The 18,107-nt window shown below is 42.2% G+C and overlaps 3 protein-coding genes across 4 annotated transcripts; 1 reads left to right on the top strand and 2 right to left on the bottom strand.

Annotated features, from left to right (window-relative positions):
* Positions 1-1,256: 1,256 nt before the first annotated feature.
* On the top strand, positions 1,257-10,436 carry phyhip (phytanoyl-CoA 2-hydroxylase interacting protein). Of its 2 annotated transcripts, none has more exons than XM_084946437.1 (5): positions 1,257-1,365; positions 3,550-3,726; positions 5,935-6,109; positions 6,334-6,451; positions 6,538-10,436. In XM_084946437.1, exons 2-5 carry the CDS (start codon positions 3,559-3,561, stop codon positions 7,079-7,081), a joined length of 1,005 nt encoding a protein of 334 aa, XP_084802563.1. In that variant the 5' UTR covers positions 1,257-1,365; positions 3,550-3,558; the 3' UTR covers positions 7,082-10,436. The 2 variants fall into 2 exon arrangements, with proteins under 2 accessions (XP_084802563.1, XP_084802561.1); XM_084946435.1 differs by having other exon boundaries at positions 1,333-1,423.
* On the bottom strand, positions 8,142-9,161 carry ppp1r3c2b (protein phosphatase 1 regulatory subunit 3C2, duplicate b). Its single transcript, XM_084946438.1, has one exon. The coding sequence runs from the start codon at positions 9,159-9,161 to the stop codon at positions 8,319-8,321; it is 843 nt and encodes a 280-aa protein (XP_084802564.1). The 3' UTR covers positions 8,142-8,318.
* A 963-nt stretch (positions 10,437-11,399) lies between the features above and the next one.
* Positions 11,400-14,914, bottom strand: gins4 (GINS complex subunit 4 (Sld5 homolog)). The gene is made up of 8 exons (XM_084946439.1): positions 14,664-14,914; positions 14,483-14,569; positions 12,670-12,783; positions 12,481-12,578; positions 12,306-12,394; positions 12,092-12,182; positions 11,850-11,954; positions 11,400-11,513 (listed from the first exon to the last, which is right to left on the bottom strand). Exons 1-7 carry the CDS (start codon positions 14,748-14,750, stop codon positions 11,858-11,860), a joined length of 663 nt encoding a protein of 220 aa, XP_084802565.1. The 5' UTR covers positions 14,751-14,914; the 3' UTR covers positions 11,400-11,513; positions 11,850-11,857.
* Between the last annotated feature and the right edge of the window lie 3,193 nt (positions 14,915-18,107).

Raw genomic sequence — 18,107 nt, 5'->3', positions numbered from 1 at the left:
TGGTACCCCGGGTCAAACAGTGCCTGGTCCCTTTGATAAGGGAAGGACCTCTCGGCAAATACTTGAATGAGTCTAGAATAAATTTACAATATTTGTTTTAAAAACACAACTCAAATATGCCCATTTGTAAGCATAATTGAAATATAAGAGATATTCTGAACACCATAACATGGGGCCAGATTCTGCTTTCTCTACACGCACACCTACTGCTCTCCTAAAAAACTGGTTATTCCCATTTCTGAAGCAGGGAAGGTTATTTGGACAGAGGCTGTCATGGCATGACTAATGATGGATGATTGCAGTTTAATTATACTCTAGGGGTATCACTTATCTGTGGCTGTCTGGAAATAAATGAAGCTTTTCAATATGCCACACAGTGTGTGGAATTAAGGCACTATATCTTTGTCATTTTTTTTTCGAAATAAAACACAGTGAAAGGACTTCACTAGCACTATAAATTCATCCCTTTGTTATCTCTCTTTAGCCTACACTCATGTCTATTGTTTTAGTAGCAGATTATATGCGTTAATCTGGGGAGGGTCTCTTTAATCTCTGATGCAATCCTAAATTAAGTTGTCCAGTGAGGTCGAACAAGCACAAAAAAAAAAAAAAACATCCCACAGAAAATGAATGCAAGTGGAAATCTGATTACTCAGGACTTAGATAGTGGCATCCCCCACCTCCAGATAGGCTAGAGGGAGATGCCCTGTGGAGTTGGTCCATATGGCATGACAGTTGGCACATGTATGTTTTTTGAGGTCTTGACAGGACTCTGTGTAATTTTATGGGCCACCACTCACAGTGTAATTTGTTTAGAATAATGTGTGGCAAGTTGAGTGCGCAAAAAGCAGTTATTCTTTCTACCTTCAGACTTCCAGAGCCCAGACTTTCTCCATATCTGAGAGGTGACATTTATGTCGGCAGTTCAGTGTTCAGATTAGAGTATATTTGGATTTTGTGCTTCGGGGCAGATTTACAAGCGAGCGATGTGATGTGATGTGCTGTGCACGGTTGGCTGGCGAAAGCTCCGATGCTGCCGAGGTACACTGAGTGTCTCGCTGCGGTCACACTGCAACTGGAAAAATCTTCTCTTTTTTTTAATCCCCCCTTTCCTTCTTTCAGCTTTTAATTCATCCTTTATGGGTGCAGAGGAGTCAAGTTATCATCGTGCAGCGCTCAGAGCGAAAAATGAGATTGGGAGGGGGGGAGAGAGGGAGGCAGGGAGTGGGAGGTGGGGGGTTAGAGTGTTTGTGTGACACAGAGAGAGAGAAACAGATGGAGAAAGAGGAAGAGAGGAGGCTGTGTGTTCGTTTTACCTCCTAATCAGTTTTCCTGGAGGATCTATCATCGGCTGCACGATAGCAGGCAAGTAGAAAGCGAAATAAGACGACCTTCTACCATCTCAAATTTCAGCCTCATACAAGTAAGGAATTTTTTTACATTATTCTTCACATTACATTATTCTGAGTCCCAGAAAATGAATCAATTTATTAAACGAGTCTATTTACAAGTTGTTGACATCAAATGATCTTATCCTGGGTGTGAGTGTGTGTGTTTTTTCTCCAAATATATTTGACATGAAGTCAGATGAATGCAGCAGATGTTGGAGTTTTATTTACAGATTGTTATTCTCTTGGTGTCAACATGCATTTTTCCCCCTGCCAACTTCGGGTATTTATTAAATCCCACCAATGACATTTTGCGTGCGACTGCGAGGACATTTCACGTAGCAGCCCTGACTGATTCGTGTAAAGAGATTGGGCGTCATTCTGGTAAATGTCAGTGCCAACTGTGCATCGCTTCAAACTACTTTAACGAAGAGATAATATTTCCATTTTCATACCCGCCGACTGCCTTTTCAGCATCCCAGTTTAAGAACTAAAGCGAGAAGATTGCGCCTTTTCCTCCCCTCTCGCCTAGCTATGTAAATGTCTTTTAAAGTATTCTCCTCAAAGAAGAAGAAGAAGAAACGTGGCTTTGAACCAGAGGGCTGATTTCTATGCCCTGCTCCATATGCATGATTACAGCACAACATCTGTGTGTGTGTTATGTACTTCAGCCAGAGATGTGAACTGTAGCCTAATTATGCACTTCTAGATGAATTATGAGTTATGATGTGTACTCATAATAATTATTAGTTAGACCAAATTGCCTTATGTGGAGCAGCTGTCTGTTAAAGCTGGTAATGTGGTGGAGATAATTGGCTCACATTGGTGTTTTTTTTCTAAGTGAGAGAAATGTAATTGTGTGAATGGTATGGCAACCTGAATTTGAACTGTGTTCACATCTCTGCCATCCAAAAGTGGAGCATATGCAGACGCACGGGGAGCTTTGATGACTTGTCCTGAGAGAATCTTCTGTTGCCCCAGTTTCTATCTCTGAAAAAAAAAGGCACACTATGGCAAGAAAAGAGAACAGCAGCTGGAAAACAGACGCGTGGAACTGCACGTGCACGGTGCGGCTCCCTGCCCCGGTTGCCCGTGTGAACAAGCCATCGCACAAATTTCACAGTTCACAGGTTTTAATGAGCTACCGCAGCCTGTCCATCACACTGACGGGTGGGGCGCACCTTAGCAGACCCGGCAATCAGACAATGACTCTAAACCAGGCAATTTGTAGGATCACAGGGACCACAACGGAGGGAGTTATTTTTGAACACATATTTGCCACGTGCTCACTGTGCCAGGGCTAATAAGAGAAATATGCAAAATGCTGCTTTTGGTGTTAAAAATACTGCAAGAGATCAGTAAATATACTGTAGCTGGAGGAGACTATTGCAGCAACACTAGACTGATGAAAACTGCAAGCAAGCTGGGATAAACAGGAGCACTATGGACACACTGAAGAGAGTTACCATCATTTAAGAGGAGGGTAGGTTGGTTAATGGGACAAACACAGGCTGGCCAACAGATTGCTCCCAGCCTGACACTCAAGGCTATGTGCAGCAGCCTAGATCGAACTGCTGATGGGCAGCTCAGGAAATATGATCATACATCACCTGCTACAGATGCTTAAACCTCCCTGCTTTCCTTGAGCTGAAAGGAGTCGCGTCGCTTGCAGTTTTGAAAAGCAGCAGATATCAGCAAGGAGACAGAAATGTTTAGAAAGTTTTCCCTTTTACGTTTGGATGCCTGCTGACGGGTGTGGAAAGGTTTTTGTTTGTGACCCCTTCCTTGCGAATTACAGGAGAAGATTGAGGGAGGCAGCGAGACGTGTGGTTGCTGAGAGACTGCTGTAGGTGGATTATGAAATGCAGGAGGGGGGGAACAGGGGCCAGTCACTCAGCTGGGAGCATATCGAGTTGTGCAATGATGGGAAATGTCAGTTAAGGGTGGGGGTGGGGGGGCAGTGAAGAAAGAGCTTGGACACAGATCTCTAAATGAAAGGTTAATTTCATTCAGCTGAGGTGTTTTGTTTTGAACTGTTGTACAGTGGCACGGTTTAATCTCTTAGCAGATATCCCCCACCCCCACCCCTATCTGCAGCACCAGTATTACATCCCCTTATTACAATCTAACTCAGTGCTTTTATCTCTAATTCTAATGGCAGATTACAGACATGGATGCTCCCCTTTCGACCCCCTGTAATATCCAGATTTGTGAGGTGACCTGCGACTCCTTCCGGATCATGTGGGATATGACCCCCGAGGACACGGCCAGAGCCACACACTTCTTCATCGACTTAAGCCGCAAGGCCAACAGGGACCCCAACCGCTTCAAACACAGGGTCTGATCAGTCTGTAACTCCAGCATGACCTCACATACCTTTCCCCCACCTTCTCCCCGAAGGCAGCCCGCTCTGTAGACTCATGCTCCAGATTCACACCGGTCACAGTGCTCGTTTTCATCATCCGTTTACTGTGCGTCATTTCCTAATTAACAGCGGGCAGCACGAACGAGGCAGGAAATCATTCGATTTTCATCGAAGTCTGCTTTGCTGAGCAGATGACTGCCTTACACGTTGTTACTCGGAACACAGAAAACTGTGGTTGTGCCCTTTCAGTCACTTCCAATACAAGCGAAAAGGAAAATGTGTGCAGTCAACAGCTTAGGGGCAGTGACTCACTTGCACATTGTTTCTTTTATTATATATATTTTTTGAAAGTGGACAAAACCTGACAAATTCAGCTGCAGCATGGAGACGTTTTCATGTTAATTCCTTCCCGTGTGCATGGTTAAATTCATTAATTTAAAAGATTTCATGAAACGCAGATATAATGTGACAACAAATCTTTTTTTAGTTTTATCTTTAATGTTGGTCAGAGTCTATTAATCTTGAGCATAGGGAAGAGATGTGTAGCTACCAGCTACTTTCCATCTGCTCTCTCTGGGTCATATTATATATATATAAGACATATCCTCATTTGCCCTGAGCCATGATAGCGGCTCAGACCCACAGAACGGCTGGAACTCCTGTTGAACTTAGTTCCACTTTAAGTTAATCTAAACATTATTCCAGCTATGCAGAATTTTCAGTGTGAGCAAGATAGATTGCTGACTTGGATGAATTTTAGAAATACACTCATGCAGTGTGCAGTTCCACAGAAGCTGGTGAACTCCTTTGTGGTTACCAGAACCTCTATGTTACTCATACAGCCCGGTCTGATTTTCATTCAGCACTGACGTCCCAATTAAAGACAAACATAACATGACTCAACACAACAGCAGTTCATATCTGTACCTGAAGTGCTGAGTCACCTCTTACAATGCAAGGCGGAAAAAGCTGTGAACTCTTCACTTCATGAACTTGTTTTATCTCCTTTACCAGCGAAAACTTCATCGCTCATTTCCTGTAGCTGCTTATGAGGCCTTTGTGGACTCTGAGATTTCATGATTGTGCATCTTCTATTCAGGTCACAGTCACATCTCAAGTGGGCTAAAGTCATGATTTGGCCATTCTGAAACCTGCAGCTTTTCTGTGGTTCATTAACTTGCTGTTGATCATCATCTTGTTAAGTCCGCTCTCACATTGACTTCTGTCCTGAAATTCAAATGGAAATTTTCTTGGTCCGCTTTCAAATTAATATTTTTCCCTCAGTGTGTGCAAGCTGCCAGGCACTGTGGTAACAAAGCAGCCCCAAATGATGATGAACTTCTACCAGCACTTCCAGCACGTTTGACCCCAGATGGCTTTTAGAGAAGTCATTAGCACATAGGGTCACTTCTGTGCCCCCGCCAGCACTATGAGCTATTACTCAGACATTAAAAATAAACTGTGTGATAATTAAACTTAAACTTAATGATGAAACCCTACTAACTCCAAAGACTTCAACAGCTATGGATTCCCTCTTCCCTGCTCCACACATCCAAAGCCACCACAAGCCTTATTCTCTATTTATACATTTCAAAACGTATTTTTTCCTTCCAATCATTTTTTAAATTTTCTTCCCTTTTTTTCTCATGTTCTTTTTAATAGTTATACTGATGGCATGCCTGTAGCCTGAAATAATGATAATGAAAAGAAACAGTTGCTATCTCCGCAGATGCAAAATGCCGACTGTAATTATGGCATATTATTGCAGCACGCATTCACAAACTGAAAAGTGCTTTTGTGAAGTCAAGGCAGGGGTAGCACTGAGCGAGCTCTTCTTAGATGGAGGATATGATTTCTCTCTGATACACGAAGAGGCACAAACAAACTTGCATCAGAGATGTTGCTATGGATATATGGACCTCTGAGCCTGTAGTAATTAGCTGTGCTGCTTAGAGGCCTTGGTCAAAACGAAGCTGCTGTTTTGATTAGATGTATCCTAGTTACAGCAGCTGGGGCTTAAAAATGGAATCTCACACTAATAAAGGCAAAGTTTATGGAAGGAAATGCTTGACTAACAATTGCATCTGCATCGGCTTTGAAATGTAAATGATGCATGCAGCAGACCGTTAAAGGCTTGCATCCTGTACCCTGGTGTCACCTGCTTCCTGCTTCATCCTGCAGGACGTGCCGACCAAGCTGGTGGCCAAAGCCGTGCCTCTCCCCATGGCAGTGAGGGGACACTGGTTCCTCAGCCCGCGGACAGAATACTGTGTTGCTGTTCAAACTGCGGTCCGACAGCCAGATGGTGATTACTTGGTCTCAGAGTGGAGCCAGGTGGTGGAGTTTTGCACTGGGGGTAAGACATGCACTCGTGTGTTGTGACTAAAATAACAGTGATTATGCATGCAGTCAAACATCAAAGATCTGACCAAAGTGATACAAGAGAGGAACAAAAAGTGCAGCGCACAAAAATGGCAAGACAACAACCCACAATTCTGTCTCAGCACCAGATAGTCATTAACATTTGAAAGTAGTGCAAACTTCAAGTAGTTTCACAGCTTCAAAACTTAAACTTTGCAGACTACGCCATGGAGCACCTACAGCAGCTTCTCGACAAGGCCAAGGGCTCAGCGGGGAGGCTGCTGAAATTCTCTGTCTTTTATCGCAACCAGCACCCAGACTACTTTGATTATGTCAGGTAGGCACTTCACTTTTTCTCTTTATTATACATTCCCATATGAACGGAGTGCAATAACTCATTTTCCTTTTCATGTATGGAATTAGAAAGGAGTGTGGAGGTCTGATGCGTCCAGCCCTCAAAGACACCAGTGGGAGTCACGGCTCACCCATCAGCGGCAAACTGCATGGAGTCTTCTTCAGCTGCAACACAGAGTTTGATACAGGGCTCCCTCCCAAAGACTCCCCGTACGGACCCCTGCGGTTTCAGATCCCGGCTGGACACCTGCTGAACCCCAACATCTGCCTGTATTTTGCAGACTTCTACTGCATGTACACGGCCTACCACTATGTGGTGCTGGTGCTTGCCCCTGTTGGCTCAGAGGGAGATGCCTTCTGCCGTACCCGCCTCCCTATGCTGGACTTGGCTTCCAACCCCTTTTTGACTTACACTGCCTCTCAGAGACCCGGGGAGGAGCCCTTGTACTGCCACGCCAGCGACGTCATCCTCGAGGTGCTGTTCACCGAGCCGGTTCACTTGGATCAGGGCGGCGTGGAGCAGATCAGCGGGCACCAGCTTATGAGTCTGACCACCGCCAATGCCAAGAAAGACCCGAGCTGCAAAGTGTGCAACATCAGCGTGGGACGCTGAGGGAAGCGCTGGCGCAGAACTTGAAGTGTGCAAGTCTGCAGCCAAGACAGCTGCTGTGATGCAAAAAGATGGTTGAGCCCATCATGTGTAGGTCAGAACACTGTGGAAAGAGTCACCTCTCAGGGTGCACTCGTGCTGCTTTCCCTCCTCCCTCCTGCCTGGACCAGATAGTGTATTTAAACTAGAAGACTTATAAAAGTGTGTATAGCATTACTCCATCCTAATCACAGTTGGAAATACAATGAACATGCATCCATGACAAAAAAAATGCAGGCTTTTCTGGCATCATCATGGTGATGTCTTTTTTTGGTTTTTGCCCATTTTCCCTTTGATGTGTTTTTTTCACAACTGACATTTTGACTTGTTGCAGTAGGGAAAATCAGGCAAAGTAATGGTCAAGGTGAGGTTTTTCTAATATGGACACTTGCTCACTTTCATAGCTTACTCAGCCATCATCAGTCCTCCTGCTCTTTCTCTGCTGTGACAAGTCAAAGCTGGTGTGACGGCATGTAAACTGTTTTTTTTTTCCTGTGGAGATTATTTCAGCTTATTGTGATCACCTCTCAAACAACATATGCACATAGACACTGCCATGTGTCTCCTATAAAATGAAGTCTAATCACTTATACTACACTGAAACATGAACGTTAGTTTCCAGCATCCTCACTGAATACTTTCCTGCTTCACTTTAAATGTAAGGTTATGACTAAGAAATTGTTGCAGGAAAGACTTTTTACTGCAGAACAGTAGGATACTTTGTAACAGTAAAAGCCATTAGGAGGAGGTTCAGTGTTTGAACATAAGAGAAAGGTAATGAGGAAGCTCTCAAAGCTCCCTGCAGTCGCTCTTTGGCAGCTGTGCTAAGATTAGCGGCTTCTGCTATTGGCTTCCTGTTTGTCCCTGCCCAGTAATCTCTGACCTACATGGGAATCCCAGAAATGCCTAAAGTGAAAGGGATCCCCTCCCTGTCGCACAACAATAATTCATCCTGTGGTGACGGGCCAAAATGCAGGACACAGTGTGTGATGCTTAACGTGAAAGGAACTGACACCAAAACTGATCTGTTTTAAAGACATTTTTAAAATATAGAACTGTTACTAAGCAGTATAAACATGATCAAAAATAAAAGAAGTAACATTTCACAGAAAAACAAAAATGTACACTAAACCTTCACCCAGGACTGATACAGTATACACGAAGGTGGGAAAAAAACAGGGTCACTTCTAGGTTTAGTGAGTCATGACCTTTCACTTAGATTCTTCCCATGGCACAGATGTGAGTTCACGCTCACTGTAATGCTGTAATTCTGTCCATCGTTATTGTCCCAAAAAGGCTCGCTGTGCCCTCCTGGCAAATAACTTAAACAGAACTCAATCTTCCTTTTGGCATCTAGCACTTTAGGAATGGTAATGTCAAATTCAAAGATGTTCGTCTGAGGTCCTCCAAAGCGTTTCTGCAGGTACGTGCAGGGCACGTCTCTGTAGCTCTGCCACGAGTCAAAGGTGATGCGCACACGCACATCCTTCTGGTAGCTGACATTCCCAACTCTCACGGTACCCCGGAGGGCCTTCTCGCTGATACTGCAGTTCTCCAAGATGACCATGCTCTCTGCCAGCTTGGCACGAAAGGCCTGGAAATTTGCAGATGGCTGTGGGAAGCCCAGTTTGAGCCGTGTTCCTGGGCAGCAGGTGCTGACTGTGCAGCTGTAGCCATCCTCTGTCATGCTGCCCAAAGACTGCAGCGATGGCAGCAGGTCGAGGTCAGACTGCTCTTCTTCGTCGGAAAACACTCGCACGGCTGTTAGAGACAATCCCCGCGAGTCGGCAAAAACAACACGTTTGCTCTTGATTGGGTACAACACATCATCATCGCCGTCGTCCAAGTCATCGAGGAAAGGTGAGGAAGGATGGGGCAGGAAGACTTGGCTCAAGATGTCAGAGGATAAGTGCTCTGAAGCTGGAGGACGGATGCAGGATCGCTGGGGTTTCAGGATGGGAACCCAGACATGAGGACACAGTTGTTTACGCTGGTTCAAGCACAGCCTGACAGCAATCTCCAGCAGTCCGGCTGACCGAGCCATCGACCCAAAGCCAACCACTGGCAGGACACTAACAAGAAACACACGGGGACCTCAGTACTGACTGGAAATATGAATATATCTTTGTATATATCGCAGTTGTGTCATTACATGTTTATGCAGGGCTTTTAAGGAAGGCATCACAACGTGAAAGTGATCTGATAAAAAATATTATGGTAATTTGAATTTAACCCCTAAAGAAGTTGTGCAAGCTAATCTGCACAGTGTGTGTGTGTGTTGTGTCTGCTTACGATGTACTGGACATCTCCATGCTGGTATTCCTATGCTGAGTGATGGGAATATTGTCCTCAATGTTTGGAGTTCTGGAAAAAAGAAAAAAAATCTGTCACAATTACAACAAAATCTGTATTTAAAAAAGAAAAAAAAGTTGCACACAAAGATTGGTGTGTGACAAGATGCAACAATCTTTGTGTGTAATTCTGACATTTAAAAATGTACTTACAATCTCCCATGAGTAGCGTGTTGTAGTTGTGTTGTCAGTTGTTCCCCACAGGAGAATCTGGCACAACACATTTATATCACCTCAGTTTAGATGTCATATTGTAAACTCCACCCTCTTCGCTGTCCTGACCAATCAGCTTGTGACTTTGTTTCTCTTTATGTCTCCCTGTGGTACTGCATTTCAGTACGTTTTAGGTTTTCATAGGTTGCCATTACTTTGCATAAATAAATAATTTAATTATGGGAAACATATGAACACACCTAAATGTTAACCATGAATATTTATGTGAAGTTAAATATTTGTATCGTCACCTTGCACATTCATTGTCCAGTGTTGACGATCTGCGTTACGTACATAAAAGTCTTCTTTGTGTAATTCCACTCTGCATTATGGAAACTATCCAGGTTATCCTGCCCTTTATTCTCACACCTGTTAGTGGACACAGATCCCACAGAGGCCTGGGCATGGCTCCAAACCTTTGCTATCTAGCGCCTGCTCTAAAGGAATCACTGCCCCACGGTCTATCAGCATGTGCAAACCTGAGGAGGGCCGGATTACAAACAACTCTCAGCAGGCTGGTCACTTAGACGAAGAAGCTATTCAGGAATCAGTCCATGTGCGTATGCGAGTATATCAAGTTCCACACATATCCACACATGGAAGACCTATCTTTACTGAGACTGTTGCCACCAAACTACAGGACATTTTTATGACTTTACAATTAGTGTGAAATGATAAAAACTGTTACAAATGTCAAGATTTTACAAAGCCTAAAAAAAATGGTGTAGTGTTTAATAAATGCAATTCTTTCACAATCATTTTATTTTTTTCCTCCAACTCACATTTCAAACTATCTTCGATGCCTGAGGGAATATTTACTTTATTTTCCAACATTTTAATAGGAATAATAACAGGCCCGTTCCCCACACTGTATGCTATCAGACATCTAAATCAACTTGATTTGTTCCTGGTTTTACCAAGTCAAGGCCCACACTATATGACAGCAGTGTGATAATCAGAACATCAAGTAACATTTCTTCTCCAGGTCTTCTATGAATGCAGTTTAAGAGTTAGCAACAGAGTAATCAAGACGACTGTCTAAGCCCACTCTTTCAATCCCTTATTAGTTCTAATTACTGGTGAATTTATGTGAAGGCAAACAATAAGCACTGATTGCTCCCGCTGAAACACTTACATAACAATGCTATCATAACATCTTTTAGGTTAAAGTTTAAAGCAAAGTCAAAAAGGAAACTTTCAACATGTGAAAAAGAGTAATGTCACGATGTACAACAGCTACGTGAGCATTAACAGGATAATCAATGACATTAAAGCATGTTAATTCAAGTGTGAATGTCCTTAAATCACAGCAAACAAACCCTGATCTTGCAAAGAGGCATGCACATGTAGCATGAGCACGGGATGGAAGGAATTATGATGCCAAGTGAACTGATGAAATTTCACCGTCAGCTGAGAAATCATCCAATAACATGAATCATTTGGATGAAGCAACATGAAGAGTAATGAATAAACAAATTAGACAGAGCTGTCTTTATCAGTCACACGCACACCAACGTACTACACAACAAAGCATATGTCATGACGTGATTAAAAAGATCCAAAAATACAAACTCAGCGCTGCAAAAACCTAGTTTAGTAAACAGGGTTCATCCACAGCTCTTAGTTTCCGCTGGCAGTGACCTCGATTGTGTCCCCCCGCCCCCACAGAATTAAATTCTGGTCCCATGGTGCTACAAACGTTTCTATATTTACATCCCAAAAGTCAGTCCTTATTCTGGATGAAAGATGAGGATGAAGGGCATGCTTCCTGATGTGATCTCTGTGCAGTCTTTATTTCAGGAATGTCTCCTGGATCCAAAGTAACAAGCAACCTGCAACATATAAAAGACCACTATTAATTGCCCTTGACTGTTAACAGTAGTATAGTTTAGAGATGGCAACTAAAATTTGTTGTAAACACATCATGGTGCTTTAAAATTTCAATGCTGTTTTTTTATTATCTGTTGCCAAGAGACAATGAACACTCAAGAAGGGAAAAAAGGGAAAGAGAAAAAAGTAAGCGCTAAAAATAATTCCAGATGTCACCGCAAAGCCATGGCTTATGTAAGAGCTGCAGAAATGAATTATTAGATGCCTGTAGAAGAGGGTGTGAGGGCAGTATTGAGTTAATGACAAAGATGGCTCAGTCAAGGCTCACTGGTACTGACCTTTGCATTCATATCAACTGCACAGCTCCACTTGACACAAGTGGAGCTATAGTTCGATAACGCATTAGGTGCTGAGAGCCCTCTTCGAGATCCACGACATACTCTCTGATAGAAGAGACACAGTGGAGATTTTATCAGTTTAGTATCTATACAGAAAAGGGTTAGCGAATGCAAGAAGGCAACACTGCCACCTACTGGATACCTAAATAATAGCACATCCAGAGAAATATTGACAAACAAACCTCTGATCCTCCGTTTCAGGCTCTACCAGGATGTTTTCCTGTCTCTCTTTCACTCGCAGAAACACAAAGGAGTCCAGGCAGGGCTCAGGCACTAACATTAGGATACACAGTGGTGAAACCAGTGCAATGGTCAGTGAAAATGTCACAGCAAATGTCACCATCTGTCTGCATGGGCTAATAGTATCACCATTTTAGACACAGAATGACACCTTACCTGCTTTGAGCATATCCATAGTCTGTACATTGGCTGGCATGCGCTTCAGTGCTACAGCCTTCAGGTAGCTTTCTGTGTTGGCATAATACCTGCAAGCCAGATGTGTTGGCATGTGATTTAAAAAAAAATCCCAAGAACCGCAGCGATTTAAACGACTTTATTCCAGTACACTCACTCTTTGGCAAAAGCAAACTCCTCAGGCGACAGCAGAGATGGCTCGCCCTCACCCCGAGACTTCTCTCTCTCCAAGACATGTGGGAAATACTTTTCAATCTAGACATGAACAGCACAAAAGGTCAGGCAGATGTCACCAACTGCCACCGAGTGAGAGAAAACTCAGTTTTGTGGCGCCGACCCAACCGACCTTCTGCAGACGAGAGCGCAGGTAGCTGCTGAGAACGTAGCGGATCCTGTCTATTTCCATGCGATGGATGCTGGCCTTTGCATCGCCTTTCTTCACCCGCTGCAAGTTGGACTCCTGTTGGTGACAAAACTGTCAGAAATTAAAGGATCCTTTTATTCAGGGCTACTCAGAATGACCAGAAAAGCAACAGCCCTGGGATATGTTTGAATATCACAGTGTTAATACCATCCTAATCATCTGAACTGAATGAATCTCCACATCTGGATGTATAGTAATGTAATCAAGGTCCTACTGACAGGCAGCAGCTTTAGATAGTAGTTTGTCACAGAGCAAACCACATTGCCCTGAATTGTTTGAGATTTTATTTTGAAACCACCACATTACACATTTGACATTACCATCAAAGTCTTGATATCAATTGCAGGGCTTCCTATAGATCAATTTATCCATACTAATAAAACTAAATAGTAAGAAAACCAGCAACGAAGTGCTGATCTGTCAGGTGACAGAAGAAATTAAAACATTTTTGTAAAAATTCAAGTAAACGAACAAAAAGAAGAAATCTCAGATATTCCTGAATTCAACTTCTATATTTTGAACATTTGATGATGTTTTTTGACCCACTTAAGAGGAAATTACTTTCTTTAAACTCACACTGAAAAATAAATTAATTTGTGTGTATAAAGTGGCATTTTGAGCTCTAGTGAATTGTAATGGGTATTTTAATACAATCTTTTGCTTTTTATGGGTTAAAAAAAAAAACAAAATTCACAGTTTAGAAGAGGTGGAATGCACCTATTTTTGTTTGTTAAGCCACTTAACATTGACCTATGAATCATCCGAGCACGAAAAGGCACCGAATTCGAAGGAAAAGCCAGTAACGCGTCTGCAAAAACAACAGACAACTTAGCAAAGAAGCTATTTTAACGTGCTACTTTAGGCACTTTGCTATTGGGAGCCTGTAGCAAAAAACACATTCTTTCTTTTCACTCCTTTAGTTGAATCTATTAAAAATGCCAAAGAAAAAAAAAACATTTTACAGGTATGAAATTATATTTCTACACCAACAAGATGATTCTCACTGAGCTACTAACCACTGAGAATCAGCTTGGTATATCTCAGCATGTGTGCCATTAAATAAAATTGTGCAAACTAGACAAGTTTTTTTTCCAAACAAGTCATTTTTCAGCATGGCAATGATCCCTAACACACTGCCAATGCAGTAAAAGCATACCTGGATGGGGAAAAAAAACAAAAAAAACCCCAAACATAAAAAACAACAACAAAAAAAACCCCACACAGTGGAACACTATCAGTCATGGATTGGCCTCGACATTATTGAAGCAGTGTGGGATCATCTTGACAGAGAACAGAACAAAAGGCAGCCGACATCAAAGAGCTTTTAATGTCCTTTAAGAAGTCTGGAGAACAATTCCTAAAGATTACTTAAAGAAATTACAAGAAAGCTTGCCCGAGAGAGTTCAGGCTGTGTATAATATAAAGGTGGTCATACGGAATATGGACTTTCATGCTCATTAGAATTGTACCAACTTTGCTTTTGCCTTACATTCTGCATGCCAATTTCACTACATCATAGCAAAACATAAAAAAGTGAGAGGTGGCTCGAGACTTTTGCACAGCACTGTATGTAGTTTTCCCTCTGCTGCATTTGAATCAGTCATGCACACTGTCATAGGTTGCAGTCCTTCGCGTTTCAGTTGCTATTTTGCAATTCAAAAACTCAACTATAACCATGCATGCCACTGAACATTAGAAACAACCCACAGCAGGAGGTATTCCCCAGGTAGTTTACCATATGAGTCAGCTGCTCCATCACACACTCCACCACCTCTGATTTGTTCTCCAGCAGCTCCGGTGAGAACTTCTCATTTAGCCAAGCCTGTGGGCGACACACACGGACACAACAGTGAAGACGGTGCTGAATATCTAATAGAGGTGAAGAGTCTGCACGTCAGGGGAATAATCTGGCCTACTTCTTCCAGTTTAGCGATCAGCTCGGCCGGGGTCATAACATCCTCCTGGGTGTCATCCTGGTTGAAGTCGCTGCCGTCGTCCGACATGGTTTTCAGTAAAAATACAAAGTTTCACCAAAACGCAGAATATCTGTTGAATTAAAAATAAATTAATAATAAAAATAGAGCAATTAAAACTGAATAATATGAGAGAAAATGTACTAATGCGACTACTACTGTCACAGCAGCCACAAGTTAGCGGAAAAACTCGTTGTTTATTCGCGCCACTGGGATTCTTCTCGCGAGATTTACATTGTGCTCGTTTCCCCGAGTTTAGCTTGTCAGGCAAGCCGTCTCGTAGGCTTAGTGTAGTTTTTATTAATAATTGGACGGAGCATTCAATAAAAGACAGTAAATTCGTTTCTAGACATTCAGGAAGAATATTGATCGGGGATGTTGAGGATTTTCTGCTACAGGAGCGCAAACTTTAAAAGTTCAATGAGCCCGGTTTTTCCTGAAATGCAGCACTGAGGGAATCTTCTCTACATAACACGTGCTGTGAATACAAGCAATACACTCAAAACATTGCATGTTGCTGAAGATTGTTGTAAGTAATGCTAGAGTGGTAGAAAGTGGTGGGAGAAGCATTTCTATGGTGTTTTCACGGATCATAATTAGTAGTTATGTTATTGTGCTTATATTGCGAGAGATATCTTTATATATATTTATTATATATTTTATATATTTACAGATAATTACTGCTAATACTATCAAATATATTACACAAGCATTAATTATGATCTAGAAAAACCTCATAGAAATGCTTCCCATACCACTAATAGACATAATATAATAGACACTATATAAAAGACAGTGACAGCACAGGGCACTGCATATTCACTCAAGAAATACCAAAAGATTGTGATTATTACAAACACACAAAGACATAACTGATGCCGTAGAAGTCAATTTGATTTCCTAAATCAGCATGTCATTGAATTTGATAAAATTCAATGACATGCAAAACATGCAACATGCAAAACAACAGTTGCCAATAAACAGTAAAGGTGCTTTGTGTTGTAAAGCAAAGACTCTAAAACCAATAAAAAGAAACTCCAACAATCAAATTAATCATTATGAGCAAGCGGCTCCCTTTTAATGGGAAGAAACCCCTGGCAGAACCAGGCTCAGGGAGGCTGTGCCATGAGTGGTCGTGGATGAGTGGGGAGGGAGGAAGCAAAAACAACACTGCGGGGGGAAAAAAAACAGAGATTAAAAATAACTAATGATTAAATACAAAGCAGCATATAAACACACAGAGTGTGAATAGAGTTGAATTAAGAAGAAATGCTCATTGCATCATGGGAAGGCCCCCAGCAGCTTGGGCCTATTGCAGTTTAACTAAGGGAGGGTTCAGTGTCACCTGATCCAGCCCTAACTATATACTTTATCAAAAGTTTTAAACCTAATCTTAAAAGTAGAGATGGTTTCTGTCTCACAAATCCAATCTGGGAGCTAGATCTACACGTTATCTGGGCTCTTAGTCTGCAGTTTCATTAGTGTGAATTCAGAGATCATCTGCTTCACTCGTTGCAGCTCTTTCAGACAACCTTACTGCAGTATCTCATTTGTCCTATTTGCTCCTTCTCGTCACTCCTCATTGCACTTACTTCATAGTTCTTTCATATTTTTTGCCTGCACTGCGGCCACCATAGTGATGTTCAGTGTTGCACGCTATCAGCATCCTCTGAACTTATCTGGACTACATCAGACCTGCAAGGTTGCAGCTCTCACCACATGCCTCAGACAGCTGCAGTTTCCTTAATGCACATCAGCAAACACAAATAACAGAAAGACTATATTGAGAAGAATTTGTCACTGCTCACTGACAAAAATACTTATGAGGCTCTGAATCGAGACACAGGTAGTGGTTACAGGAAAAGGGTCATAGAATGTGTCAAGCACTTAGATTAAGACGATGCTGCTGACCAGACCTCATACCACAGGTTACACCTAGGGGAAACTACACCAAGTCTGTATGGTTTACCGAAGATACAAAAACAGGGTGTACCTTTAAGACCAATTGTCTGCATGATCAACTCAGAGTTTCTGGCTTTGATCCTCAACCCGTTGGTAGGCAGCTCTAAACGCTACATCCAGAACACTTTGAATTTTGTTGAGAAGCTTAGAGATGTCATAATGGAGGCAGATGAAACAATGGTCTCATATGATGTTACGTTTCTCTTCACTTGTGTTCCAGTCACTGAAGCAGTGGAGGTAGTTCGTAAGAGATTACAGGATGACCCCAACCTCAGCAGCAGGACCACTCTCAGCACCGACCAAGTGTGTTTGTTTGTGGAACTGTGTCTTCATTCCACCTATTTCAAATACAAGTGTCAGTACTGCAGGCAGAAACATGGGTGTGCCATAGGTTCCCCAGTTTCACCCACTGTGGTCAACTTGTACATGGAAGAAGTGGAAAACGGGGCTCTGTTATCCTACCCTGGAACACCCCCAAGTCATTGGTTCAGGTATGTGGATGACACCTGGTTGAAAATCAAACCTCAGGACGTACCACAATTCACTGATCAGATTAACTTGGTGGAGAAACACATCAAGTTCACCATGGAGGTTATGAAAAATGACCGCCTTCTTAGACTGTGAGATTTCCATCAGTAATGGGGGACATTTAAAAGTTGATGGGTAACGTAAAATATTGTGATCCTGTTTCTCTTTATTCTTTGATCCTTTATTATTCTACTTGCTCCGTTTCTTTGCCGCTTAACTCCTCCCTCAGTTTTCAACTGATTTTCACCATTCGAACTTTAAACTGTTCTGCTCCTTCTGCAGATGTGTGCTATATCTTTTGGTGCTCATAACTGCTATACTTTTTGAAATATTAAACTTTTTGTGCCATTTTTTGGCCCATTAAAATGAATGGACCACACTACAATTTTTCTGCCAATTTATTACATATCTGCAATGTTTTTATGATTTCAGCAAATTTTCTAATATCCATTTCAGCTTTTTCATGTCTTTTCAGCAAAAAGTTCAGCTTTTTCACCTGTTTTGAGCACAAATTTTCAACTTCTTCACCTCTTTTCAGCAGAATTTTCAGTTTCTTCACCTCTTTTCAGCACAATTTTCTGTTTCTTCATTTATTTTGAGCAGAAAGTTCTAAAAGTTCACCTCTTTTCAGCAGAATTTTCAGCTTTTCACCTCTTATCAGCACAAATCTCAGCCTCTTCTGATCAGTGAGATGAGCAGCTGCTTTGAGAGCAGTTGGCACAGGTTCAAATCTGACCTGTGGCAATTTTTGCTTTTTTACTTCTTTTCAGCTGAAACTTCTGCTTTTTCAGCTGTTTTCAGCAGATTCCACTACACGGCATTCACACTGCATTTTCTCAGGAAATGCAACTTTTTCTAATTAAGGTTTGACTGTCATCACCCACTGGAGCACAAACT

The sequence above is a fragment of the Perissodus microlepis genome, chromosome 12, assembly GCF_051167445.1.
Source record: "Perissodus microlepis isolate ML-2025 ecotype Zambia chromosome 12, ASM5116744v1, whole genome shotgun sequence".
In the NCBI taxonomy this organism is placed as follows: domain Eukaryota; kingdom Metazoa; phylum Chordata; class Actinopteri; order Cichliformes; family Cichlidae; genus Perissodus; species Perissodus microlepis.
Note: the sequence above shows the minus strand (reverse complement) of the source record. Positions and strands in the feature narration are given on the sequence as shown.

What these genes read in the sequence shown, in the direction of transcription:
- phyhip (XM_084946437.1), top strand. Translation starts at nt 3,559, where the DNA reads ATGGATGCTCCCCTTTCGACCCCCTGTAATATCCAGATTTGTGAGGTG. An exon ending in GGTGGAGTTTTGCACTGGGG is followed by an intron (nt 6,110 to 6,333) that starts GTAAGACATGCA and finishes TAAACTTTGCAG; the next exon opens with ACTACGCCATGGAGCACCTA. An exon ending in GACTACTTTGATTATGTCAG is followed by an intron (nt 6,452 to 6,537) that starts GTAGGCACTTCA and finishes GTATGGAATTAG; the next exon opens with AAAGGAGTGTGGAGGTCTGA.
- ppp1r3c2b (XM_084946438.1), bottom strand. Translation starts at nt 9,161, where the DNA reads ATGGCTCGGTCAGCCGGACTGCTGGAGATTGCTGTCAGGCTGTGCTTG.
- gins4 (XM_084946439.1), bottom strand. Translation starts at nt 14,750, where the DNA reads ATGTCGGACGACGGCAGCGACTTCAACCAGGATGACACCCAGGAGGAT. An exon ending in TGCGCTCTCGTCTGCAGAAG is followed by an intron (nt 12,579 to 12,669) that starts GTCGGTTGGGTC and finishes GTTCATGTCTAG; the next exon opens with ATTGAAAAGTATTTCCCACA. An exon ending in GAGTTTGCTTTTGCCAAAGA is followed by an intron (nt 12,395 to 12,480) that starts GTGAGTGTACTG and finishes TCTGGCTTGCAG; the next exon opens with GTATTATGCCAACACAGAAA.